We start from the raw sequence: 12,812 nt of genomic DNA on the forward strand, positions 1-12,812 counted from the left end.
ACCCTTGTTATCTGCACTTGACTTTGAGGCAAATTCGTGAATAGGGTAAAATACATTTCTACCCTACTACATTTTATGCTCTCAAATTCTCAATCGCCCCCAAAATTTAGATGATCTTGCAATTTATTACGAGTCTGGGGGTGTGTCTCTGAGCTGACGCAGCCTCAATAGAGCAAAGCATGACGTTCCTTCTCTTTAGATGATCTTGCAAGTTATTACGAGTCTGGGGTTGTGTCTCTGAGCTGACGCAGCCTCAATAGAGCAAAGCATGACGTTCCTTCTCTTTCAGCCTCCGGCACGCCTTTCTCAGCATCTCTCTTGAGTGCATGAGAAGAGCTGAGAGCTATGGTGGAACATGACTGGTCGTTTGGCCACCACTTGCTCCCATTCCTACCCTCTCCCTTCCACTTCCAGCTGCTCAAGCCCATTGTCAGGTTCTTGAAGGTCCCTTTCCTTCCCTTTCTTTACCCATTTTGTTAATTATGTAAAATCTTTCGTTTTTTTAGATTAAATTCATCAATTTCTTCTCACAGAGAGGCCCTGCTCAACTCAAAAACGGGGTTTCTAATTTTGGCTATTCGATGTGTTTGTTCTTTTTCAACGTATTCAAAAATGTCGTAGGAAATTCCGCACTGAATATAGGACAAGCAACGGTTAGAATATAGTACAAGTGGGAAGCCAAGACGCCATTGACGAAAACACTTTGCATTTATTATTGGCGCACAGATTAATATCGAGTATCTGAGGCACAAGTAAGCTGCTGCGTACACTAGCATTACACATTTGTATTCGTAAACTGTGAAGAACAATGAGCTCAACATATAGAAACACCCCATACATACATAGTAGGACACTTTTAATTTTAAGGAAATTATTAGGACCACACCCACCAGCCCATAGACACACCCTCCTCCTGCTGTACCTGCTCCTCCACGGCAGCCGCAAACACATCGGAGAAGTAACCCCGCCCGTCGTCACTGCCGTCGTCTTCTTCTGAGTTGACCCCACTATGATGATGATGATGATGAGGGTAATTATTGTGGACGTTGTCCTCGTTGAGAAAATTGTAGGAGTCGCCGCTGTCCACAAGCTGAGGACCTTCGACCTCGTCCACCACTGCGCTTCCTCCGCTCCCGGAACTCAGGCGGTCCTCAACTTTGACGCTGCAGCTATATTGCAGACCAGCGGCATAGCTTATTGGAACAGCATCCCTCATCTCATCACCAGCAGGAACAAGAGGGTCGCACTTGTCGTCGTCAGCATGATCAGGTGCAAATGCTGCTGCTTTGATATTGCTGGTCTCCTCTTTAGTTTCAAGTTTCTGGTTTATGGAAACCACCTGCGCATTAATTGATTTAATTAATTAAGTACAGAAGTTACAGATGATGATGAAATAACCACTATTACTATCCTGCATCTTATTTTAATCAGAAAGAAATAGTCAAGGACGAATATGCATCTTTTTTATACCCTATAGTATATTCGTCCTGTGACTCTGAAAGTAGCTTTTTTTAATGTTCAAGTTCAAGGTGGGGTTTACAACGGATGCTATGTTGGATGGAGACACATGTATATTTGCCAGCTATATATATATATCATATACGGACATCTAGACGTTATTATCATGCAGACGCCATATATTTTGTACTACTCCTCCCTGTTTTCTTGCTTATTTACAATACCATTTGCATGTTAATAACGTGTGAACACCCGGATAAGAGTGATTTTGAATTGTGTTTCTACACCAGCTGCTTAGCTAGGTTTCCACTAGAGTAATAATAATTAAAGAGTTGATTAAACAATTTTAACCAGATAATTATATAATCTATTCACTAATGAGGAAGCAAGCAGTAGTCGTACCTCGGATTTGAGCTTGTGATTCTCCTTAAGGATAGAATCATAATTAGACAAAAGGGAGTCATAAGAAGATTTGAGAAGATCATAATCGCGCTCGAGCTGCTTTGTCTTCCAGCGAGCCCTGCGGTTCTGGAACCACACAGCCACCTGCCTTGGCTGCAGCCCCAGCTTCTTGGCCAGCTGCGTCTTCCTCTCTGGCTCCAGCTTGTTCTCTGTCTCAAAGCTCTTCTCCAGCATATGCACCTATTCATCAAAATGAATTTAACACTAATTATTAATTAGAAAAGAATCAATACTCTCTAATTAGTCACTCACACTGAATCTCATCAACCCACCACATCCATCACTTCATTAATTATAAGTCAAAGCAGAAGCGAACAATATTTAGATAGATCAGATCAGATTCCCACGAGCAAAGAAGAGACTTTGATTTTCATGAATTTGATGCTGATAAGGTGAATATGCCAGCATCAACATATATTTCATTTTTTGAACCACAATTCATATATTCCTTCCTGATTTTATTTTATCGACGATGGTCTAAATGAATCTAATCTACTGAAAAAAGATTTAAACTTAATACGAACACACTGTCTTAGCCAACTGGTCTAATCTACGTCCACTTATTAAGCGTGAAGACAGAAGGAATATTACTTTAGACAAATAAATTAACGTATAAGATAGTAGAATAACCTGGTCAGGAGTGAGGCGGCGCTTCTTTTCCGGCAACTGCTCGTCGTAATATTCTTCGTCGAACAGTTCGTCTTGCGATGACGATGAGCTGAAAAAACTTCTCCTCCTCGAGCTTTCTTGATCCATCAATCCCATAACCGATTTCGGCCCTTCATCATCATCATCATCAACATCCCCAACAACAATATCAGCTAACTAATACTCTCAAAAAATAAAAATTCAAAAATTTACGCAGAAATGATTTAACATAATCACCTCGAAAAACGTGATCAGCATTCCCGAGGAACAGCATGTTGCCACCACCTTGCTGGCAAGCGGACGATGTCGTCGAAGGGTCAAAGAAAAAACGGCACGGCTCCATCGTCGGTCACTGATGATGCTCTGTTCTGGTGAGTTCTAAGCGCGGGTAGGCCAAGGGGGTCGCGGCTAGATCTCCGCCGTCGATTCTTGCTTAAAGAGTGATGATGAGTACTAATTATCAGGTGGGTGGCCTGAGAATATTATTAGTATGGGCTCTGATTGTAATTGAGGGGTGTGTGGGTGTGGAATTAATTAGAAGATCATAATCTTGTGACGGAAGAAACTGGTGCTCCACAGCAACCTCGCCGGAGTCTCCAAGGGGCATATACAAAATCCCATCACACCACCACCGATTTTTTCCAGCTCCGCTTCCCAAATTCCTCCGCGCCTCCGAAACTACCACCCCCGCTATATTATATGGAGGGAGATTAATAATAATTTAGACTAATTAAGACGGGTTTAGGTCCTAATAATACACACGAGTTATTTTACGCACCAAACCTCCATGAAAGAAAGGTAGGCGGTGCTAATATGAGATTTTGAAAGAAATAAAGATGGGATTTGGAGATCACCGGAGCTTAATTAAACGTCCGGCGAGGAAGGTGATCAGTGTGTGGCGCTTCTAGGTGTTTTTTGCAGCTAAACTTGAAAGAGGAGACTCCATCGCCTTATATATTACTCCCCTGTGTATTTGAATGACGAAACTGCCCTTTGAAATTGTATTTCACGACGCTTTCTAGTTGGAGAGTTTCGTAATTTCACACTGCTTTTGGACTGGAGCTTAATCTGAATGATGGCATAATTTTATTTATGAAAAATGTTAAGCTTACTACATTTTTCATATCACATTATGCATCGCCTCTCTAATAAAGATGGACAGAGAAGTGGGCCCCATTATATTCATAGACTCCACTTCTATTAAATTTTTGCCATGACAAAAATGTCTATTTCACCTTTTTTAAAAAAAAAAAAAAATACTTAAGAGAAGATTGACTACTCTCAATCTGTCTATTTCAACTTTTATCATTTACAACAAATTACAGAGACTTATTTTTTCGATCTTAAGAATATATACACATCTCAATCTTAAGAATATATACACATGTCAATGCATTTTTTCATGAACTAAATTTTTTTAGCGGAAGAAGATATACACATTGAATATTGTTAATCTATTAAACATAATAAAGTTGTGAAATTGCAAATGGGCCCACTGCGCATCTGTTCATATGGGGGTGATGAGGGAATGGGTTTGAAGGCTTATGGTGGTGCGGGTGCCAGCCAATCTGGAACGTTAAATAGGGGCCCATGCTTGGAGGACCGGGGATTGTCGGATCCACATTTCCCAATTGTTGCGTTTGCGATAAACGGTTCTGATTCTCTTCTTTTTAAAATCGTTCTTGACCTGGCCAGCCAAGTATGTCTGTCTCTCTCTACATCTTGTCATTTTTTTTTAGCCAAACCCTAACTCCAACTCCCCAATTGCTAAATGCATGCTAATGGAGAATCTCAACATTTCATTTTCATTTGTTACTTGTTAGACTAGTATTTCTTTCTTTATTTCTTTTTTGAAAGAGAAAGATAGAGAAATTAGATATTCGTTTATGAGAACGAGAAAGTGAAAGTCGATCTCTTGTCGATCTGCGAAGTTATCAAAAGAGAAAGAGAGAGTTGGAGAAACATCACACAAGAAAAGCCTTTCATAACTGCGAAACCTAGCTGTAAACCCATAACCTTCCCCTATACAACGTCCAAAACAGAAGAAACAAAAGGAGGGGAGGCGAGGAATATATTGGTGATGTCATGAGTGGCAAGGATTAAATTAAGTTGATATGCAAAAATGGTGGGGGTTCCCTTTAACTTTTCTCATGTAAGTTAATGCACGCAGAATATTTCATTTCATATTGCCAATATTTGACGCGACTTGTGATCTCAATCTCAAAAACCATAGACTATGTACTTCTTCCTTGGCTACTATTCTCTTCTTTAAGTGACGCTGTCACACTCATATAAATATATTTATTGGGTAAGGTAGTGGCCAGTCCATATTTTAGTGCTTGTGGTGACATTGTACCAAGCACTTACGAAGCAGTTGATTATGATGTTTTTAATAGGTCAATTAGTAGTGCCACAGTTCTCTCTCTCTCTTAAATTTACTATAGAATTCACGACCTTAAAAAAATATCTACTCTAATAAAATTTTATAGTCAAGTTATTTAAATGCGAGGAAGAAAATAAGAGGATTAATAAATCGATAAAGAGTATCAAGATAAGAGATGCACGTATATTGTTGTCGTGTGGTGCATTGTGTGTAGATTGAACGGCTTAGCAAGCTCCAGATTTCACATGTTACACAAAAACGATCCATTGATGATGATACGAAATATAATATTATTTAGTTATTTATATATTTGTGTGTAAACAAAGTAAACCCAGCGAATAAGATGATTGGAGATTGGAGCTAGCAACAAAGGAAAATAAGAGTTGCGTTGTGCATGTATTGCATATCGTTGTCATGGGCTTTAGCAACTGCACTTGGAGGAGAACCACGTCGTTATGGGACCCGGAGAATCGAAGCTTTTCTTTTTGTAGTGGGAAGTAAAGGAAATAGTCTAAGCTAGCTAGCTATAGGAAAACCACCAAACATAAACACTTTTAAGGAAAAATTATACTTTGTTTTCTTCTTTTTAATTAAATAATTCCAGTACACTTACATCAAAGGTGGAAAGACACATTTTCAAAAGGATGGTATACTTTTGCTAGTTTTTTTACCCGATTAGATGTAACAACCTTGCACGTGAATATTGTATACCATTACAAATGTTTAATGCTTCACTAACTTTTTAAAAAAAAGAATATTAGAGGAAATGTTCGACCACAAGACCTCAAGTGCAAAAATAACTGCTCCTAACTACTTAAACTGCACCTCCTTGTTTACTTCATTAACTTTGATTCTACATTAATTATATTGATTATAAGCAAAAATCAATAAAAATATAGATAAATATGCACATTTGGTGTTTACCAAGGTGATCCACTTGATCAAAATTGGGAGGAAATTTCCTTAATGTCAACTCCTCATTGGTGGCCTAATATCTAGAAAATAAAATAAAATAAAAATTAATTAATTGGCAATTTTAAACAACATTGACTTGAGGTATCTAGATCTCAAGACATGTGGTGTATAATGAGAAAATGATGGAGGTGCACATGTGTGTAAGCATATTAAATTGAACAAGCGAAAAATATTGCAAAGTAGCTAGCTTATAATTAACATCGGATTATTTAAAAATATGGGTTGAAAAAGAAAACTAAATAGATTATCATTTCCATGTGTTGGCCAGTTGTCTGCCAAATGGCTTGCAATGTGGGAATATCTGTAGTCTCCTCTCCCACTTAATAAATAAGATTTATTTTTTAATTTATTTTTTAAAGAATAAAAACATTGATAAATGAACACTTACCATCCTAAGAAGGAATGAGATTCACTTCTCCCCAGAAGATAACACGTTCTGAGAATCTGTCTCTTTATAGGCAAGAAAGATGTAAACATTTTAACGTACAATTTTAACATCAGCAATATATATATATATATATGTACAATCTTGTCAACCTTTTATTCTCTTCAAGCTAACATCAATGTCGTTTCACAGTCAGTAATGGAATCAAGGAAACAGCTCATCATCACTTTTATCCTTTTTAATGGACTTGTATACAGGGCACATTCCAGTTATGTGGAGGATGGACGAGTTGAGAAAGTATTACTTATACTGTATACGCGATTTAAGTCTTTTAAGGTGTTGAATCATTAATTATAATTTAAATTTAAGATTTATAGTCTCGAATTCATTAATCGCTTCAATTTTACAAAGACATAACATGATGTACAGAGAATTTGTCTATATAAGATTAGGTGCACATTTTAGATCAGATAATATTCCACTTCGGATCGTAAATGAAGTGAGCAAGAAGATCCTTAAAGCATTGCAATCTCTCTCTTGAACTTAGTTAAGTCATCGTTGTGATCAAGTTGGATAAGATTAGTATCGAATTTAGGTACAAATCTTATAAAAGTAAATGTTAAAACAAAATTCTTAAAGAAAAGAGCACAGATTAAACAAAACAAAACAAACCCTAACAACCACTACTTAATCATTTGTTAAACAGTTAAAGGGATCATGTTTCGTGAAGATGGTAGTGGGGTATAACTAGGTTCATGTTTTCAGAATTAATGTGGAGTATATTCCAAGTAGCACCATTAACATTAATAATACAGTTTCACACGTTAGAAAAGGTATCAATTCTCTATTTCTCTCTCTCTCTCTCTCTCTCTCTCTCTCTCTCTCTCTCTCTCTCTCTCTCTCTTATCTTCTCTTCTCTTTGATGCAATGCAAGGAAGGGAGTGTTGGGTGGCTTTGCTTTTGTTGTCCAATTACTTCATTGGTAAGGTAAAGAGACTAAATGGAAGGAAGGAAGGGAGGGTATCTTTTGACTAGAATTGGATTGGAAATTTCAACTTTAGATAGGTCCAAATGTGCTGCTGCTACTTACCTTTTGAAGCCCCTTTAACAAAAAGTAGGGGATATCGATGAGAATGAATTGGTGACTTGGAGGAAACTATGCAAAATGGAGAGAGAGAGAGAGAGAGAGAGAGAGAGAGAGAGAGAGAGATGGAAAGCTACAAATAAAAAAGAGGAGGACACCAGGCACCTGAGAAGGATCAATGCTTCTGATTTTGAAGATATCAGATATGTTTTGTGTTATAGTGAATCTGTGTGTGTATGGTCCATAATGGCCATTAATATTACCCATCATCATCATAAAGTAGAACAAGTATAATGCTGCTCTCTCTCTCTTTCTCTCTCTCTTTTTAATACAAACAATAGTCTAAACTACAAGGGGAGGGGATTTCTCACACGCATACTATAAAATGTCACAGGAATTCGAATATGAGACCACTGATTTGCAAGTCAATGCCTTTTTTTCACTGGTTAGACTCCGTTGGCAAACTCTCTCTCTCTTTTTAATTAATTACTTTTCAAATTTTTTATAATTAATTTAACAAATGAGATTAATACCATGAGTACATGTCACATCCATTTTAGCTGGACTCTAGGGGACCATTCTATTAATCTCTATATTATGTATATTAGCTAGCTCTCATTCAGGTTGATTTCAAATTTGCACTTACCATCGCACATCTTCATGTGGTAATTAAATTAACTATTAGGAGTACTGGTGGAACTTGGCTCATCTAGCACTAATGAGACAAGTAAGCACTTACTATGCATGTGATTTATTATAGGGATTTATATATATATATATATCCATGATAATGATTTCTTACCCACCATTACTATTTATTTAATAAATCAATTTGTTCGCCAATGGGGTTTAACTCAATTAAAAAGAGCATTGACTTATAGACTAATGATTCGATAGTATATGTGTAACTTCCCTCCCCCTTATAATTTAGACTACCACTCGTATTAAAAAAAATAAAAATTTCAATTTATTCAGCTTGTCATGCATAAAAATATGCAAGAATATAGGGATGTAAGCACCTCGGACAAGTTATTATTTTAGCCCATGAGTGAGGGTGAGGGCCCGCCCATGATGCCACTAAATGGGCTGAGGGTGCATTGGATCATAAGACAAAATAATATGATATTGAAATAGGGCCCGCCCATGATGCCACAAAACTCATGTTCGACTTGAACTTGAACAAGCCTCGGATCATTCACACCAATCACCCAAGGCAGTCAACTTTCCTAGGCAAGTATGTAGCTATGTGGTCATGGAACCACATCTATGGCTATGGCTGCCACCTACAAAAAATTGACCAAGAACGAAGCATTCTATATTTTGCATAGCAACGCAGATATTTAATACTTTCTTACCAAATTAAATATATATAACCTTTGGCAGCTTTCAAATAACTCAAAGTAGAAGAATTCACATAAAATGTCTAATGTTAATCATCGTTCAACCCTATTTCGAATTTATACGTTTGTTTTTTTGTCCTTTCTCGCGTTTATATTCCATGCATATTGGTAGTGTAATCAACCAAGAATTTATGCCAACGGGATTTAGGTGAGTAGGGACATTGATTTGGAGATCAATATTATTCAAAAATCAATTTCTAATTAGATCCGACCACGTATGCAACAGCCCACCGCCTTTCCATTGAATTTATCTCTGCCAACACTACACCTGCGCATACTCATTCTCTCTCCTCTACTCATTGGTGTCCTCCCCTTCATGGGAAGTTGAAATTTAATGGGGATGGCGCTTGTAGTACTTATGTTTGGAAGCGTGAATTGAGGGCAGTTGTCAGAAATGTGCATGGAGATCTTATGGGTGCAATTTCAGTCCCTATCACTGGATGTTTCACTGCCAAGATTACTAAACTCTTAGCAATTCGGGAAAGCCTTCAGTTTGCATGGGAGGCCGGCTACGACTCATTAGTCGTTGAGACAGATGCCAAGAATGCCATTAACGACATTGTCTATGGCACTGAGGCTTTTGGGGTTGCAGGAGGGATTATCAACGACATCCACATGTTATCTAGAAACTTTTTTTCACTTTCTTTTGTATTTGCTCCTAGATTGTGTAATACTGTGGCTGATAGACTTGCTAAGTTTGCTTTAGGTAGTGTGTCCATAGACATTTGGCTTGAATAAGGTCCTCCATGGATCAATGTGTTTCTTCAAGCTGACTCTAATAATCTAGAGTTGTCATGATCTTTTGTTTGTAGCCATTATGGAGCGTGTGACACTCTTTTTCCTTCGTCCCAGGTTTTGTCACAATGGGTTTTCCTGAGCAAGGTTTTTATGAGGCTACGTTTGTTCGCTCGAGTCTGTAATCTTTCACAATTTTAATGAACTTTTCCTACTTCAAAAAAAGAAAAAAAAAGAAAAAAAAAAGAAAAAGAAAAAGAAGATCCAACCACGTATTTTTTTTTTCCTTCTTATTAAAGATAATTTGCTTGAATTAATACTTAATGAGTATTTTAGGAATAATGGTGGGTGGAAAGATAGGATTGTATTTTTTCAATTTTACATGGTGGGTGGGAAAATAAAACAGGGGATGGAAATAATAGCACTCATAATTAATTGGATCTTAATTCACTAATTTAGATTCAACGACGTATAATTAATTGGCATTGATCCTATTCCATATCATTATTTTCATTATCATAAGTTTTATTAGGAAATATGAGCATAAAACTTAGAAATCAGTTGAAATTGGTCTCACACAATTTATGTACGTGATCAATTAGCTGACCAACAAAATAATGAGACCGGATATAGGCAAAACGTTTATGGTGCCTTCAATCCAAATTGATGGCAGACTAAGTAATTAACTAGGAAACTGAGACCCATTCCGTATCTGTCGTAACCACCTCAAAAGGGTCGGGATTCCATGAAACTCATGCACGCCCCGCGCTTTGCTTGTACCCCAAACAATCTAATAGAAGGCTGTGATCTAATCAGAAACAAGAAATGAGAGTCCACGTAACGCATCAGATCATCAGTCAGGAGATAGATATATACATGAATGGATAGAATCCAATTCATCAACAACTAATTAATTTTTGAAAACGAAAATCCAGGATAATGTCAGATACAGGAAATAAATCCAAAAAAAGATAAATATTTAATTTTGGATATTAATCCAATTTATAAAAGTTTTTGAATTCCTAGCAGCCTACGCCAGAGCTGCTATATAAAATATCAGCCGTCAGATTCACGAAATCTCACACTCTCTCACTCTCTCACTCTCTCACTCTCGTTCTGGTTCTGGTTCTAAATTCTCTCTGCAAATTCGAAGAAGTAAGCGAGTCGACGCAAAGATGGTGACCGCTGATGCAGCACGAAACGTCGTCGGTATCATTGGTACTTGGTTCCTTCCCCTTGCTCTCTCTGTACCTATATTTATATACGCGGAAGAGTTCTCTTTCTCTCTGCAACAAATTCAAATGCTACTGATTTCTGCTTTTTGTTCTTTGTGAATTTTTCTGGTACTGGAATTTCGTTTGTATAAAGGAAACAGATGATGATTTGAGTGTTCTGATTTTGTGTTTGTTTGGCTAATTTGATTTTCTGCAGGCAATGTCATCTCCTTTGGCCTTTTCCTCTCCCCAGTGTAACCTCTCTCTCTCTCTGTGGATCTGATGGTTTTCTTGTTCAAGTTTTTGATTGTAGAGAAGATTATAGCATATTTGATGTTCTTCATACGTACATTGCACCGCTTAGCTTACCTCCTTCTACTGTGATTCAGTATTGTTACATTGATTAATTGTGAATCTACAAGATATTTGACGTGTTCTGTTTTCCAAAACTTGAAAGAAAAAAAAGAAAGAGATCGAAACATGAGATTTTTCTTAGTTGTGGAAGGAACCATTCATTTATTACCTTATAATGCAAAACATACCTTGAACTAATTAAGAGCAAAATAGGGAATATTCATGATTTGGCATGGGAAAAAAATAATGGAATCATGGTTTTGGACTGTATGCGTTTTCTATTTGCAAGTAATCTGTAATTGTGTGGATCAATTATCCAATTATAGAATTTAGAGTTGTACAAGATTCTTCATGGTTCCAATTAACTTAAGGGGGTTGATTTTTTCTTTTTTGCGTTTTCATGTATGCCTTGTGGTGCAGTACATTAGTTTTTTTCTTTCTAATTTCTAAATTAAAGACCTGTTCCATGGATTGTTCTTTTTCTCAGTGACTCTATCAAGCATAAATTGAGATATTGAAATTTTTTGGAATGCAGTCCAACATTTTACAGAATCATTAAGAAAAAGACGGTGGAAGAATTCAAGCCGGATCCTTACATTGCAACAGTGTTGAACTGCTTGTTCTGGTGTTTGTATGGCATGCCATTTGTTCACCCAGACAGCCTTCTTGTGGTCACCATTAACGGAGTTGGGCTTGTTCTGGAGCTCGCATATCTTGCTGTCTTCTTCATTTATGCTCAGAGTAAAGGCAGGGTAAGTTACATTACAAGGCTAGGAGCCAAGGGTGTTTGATAATTTATTCGTGAGGCAGAGTACATATAACTAATGTGCTTTTTGTTGTTGAATTTTGCAGAAGAAGGTAGCTTTTGGGCTTGGCTTTGATGTTGTTCTCTTTGTCGCCATTGCCGCAATATCGCTTACAGCATTGCACGGCACAAAGAAGAGGTCTCTGATGGTCGGCATTGTCTGTGATATTTTCAATATCATAATGTACGGTTCTCCTCTTACAATCATGGTAAGCAACACCTTGTAATTCCAGTCCATAAAGTTTTAACTTTTCTCTCTAGCTAGTAATAATAAAAAGTTACGCAATATTTTTTTTTTGGTTTGACAGGCAAAGGTTATCAAAACCAAGAGTGTGAAATACATGCCATTTTACCTCTCATTGACCAACTTCCTAAATGGTTGCTGCTGGACAGCTTATGCTCTCATCAAATTTGACATATACATGCTGGTAATTATAATTAACTTGAGTTCTCTGATTAATTCGTTTTTATTTGTTCTTGATTTAACTTATGGTGCTTAATTACTTTGTGTCTTTATGTCATGCAGGTCAGCAATGGTCTTGGTGCAGTTTCTGGTGCTATTCAACTCATACTTTATGCAGCGTACTGCAAGTCAACTCCAAAAGACGACGATGACTTTGCTGGAAAGCCTACTACTGAAGTGCAGCTCTCGAATACAAATGCAGCTGCTGCTGCTAGTGTCTGATAATTACTCTGCATCTGCACATGAACTTCCTAGTTTTAACCTCTCAGCTCCTTAATTAGGTTAATTTTGATAGGGAAAAAGCAAGTTCTTTCTTTCTTTTTGGGATTAATTTTCTGGTTTAGAATTGTAAATATACATTTTTGTTGAGCGGCTGCGCCAAGTAACTGAAGCACTGCATTGACAATTATTTGTTTGTGGTTTAGTGACGATTTCATGTCGAATTC

The 12,812-nt window shown here is 37.2% G+C and overlaps 3 protein-coding genes across 3 annotated transcripts; 2 read left to right on the plus strand and 1 right to left on the minus strand.

The window, feature by feature from the left end:
• Positions 690–3,501, minus strand: LOC18783775 (homeobox-leucine zipper protein HAT5). Its single transcript, XM_007215720.2, has 4 exons — positions 2,806–3,501; positions 2,551–2,699; positions 1,861–2,100; positions 690–1,339 (listed from the first exon to the last, which is right to left on the minus strand). The coding sequence occupies exons 1-4, from the start codon at positions 2,909–2,911 to the stop codon at positions 875–877; spliced, it is 960 nt and encodes a 319-aa protein (XP_007215782.2). The 5' UTR covers positions 2,912–3,501; the 3' UTR covers positions 690–874.
• LOC18782446 lies at positions 8,894–9,533 on the plus strand. The gene is made up of 2 exons (XM_007215965.2): positions 8,894–8,943; positions 9,149–9,533. The coding sequence occupies exons 1-2, from the start codon at positions 8,894–8,896 to the stop codon at positions 9,531–9,533; spliced, it is 435 nt and encodes a 144-aa protein (XP_007216027.2).
• Positions 10,706–12,588, plus strand: LOC18782674 (bidirectional sugar transporter SWEET6a). Its single transcript, XM_020560114.1, has 6 exons — positions 10,706–10,748; positions 10,962–10,998; positions 11,634–11,850; positions 11,951–12,112; positions 12,212–12,331; positions 12,430–12,588. The coding sequence occupies exons 1-6, from the start codon at positions 10,706–10,708 to the stop codon at positions 12,586–12,588; spliced, it is 738 nt and encodes a 245-aa protein (XP_020415703.1).

The sequence above is a fragment of the Prunus persica genome, chromosome G3 (genome assembly GCF_000346465.2).
Source record: "Prunus persica cultivar Lovell chromosome G3, Prunus_persica_NCBIv2, whole genome shotgun sequence".
Taxonomy (NCBI): domain Eukaryota; kingdom Viridiplantae; phylum Streptophyta; class Magnoliopsida; order Rosales; family Rosaceae; genus Prunus; species Prunus persica.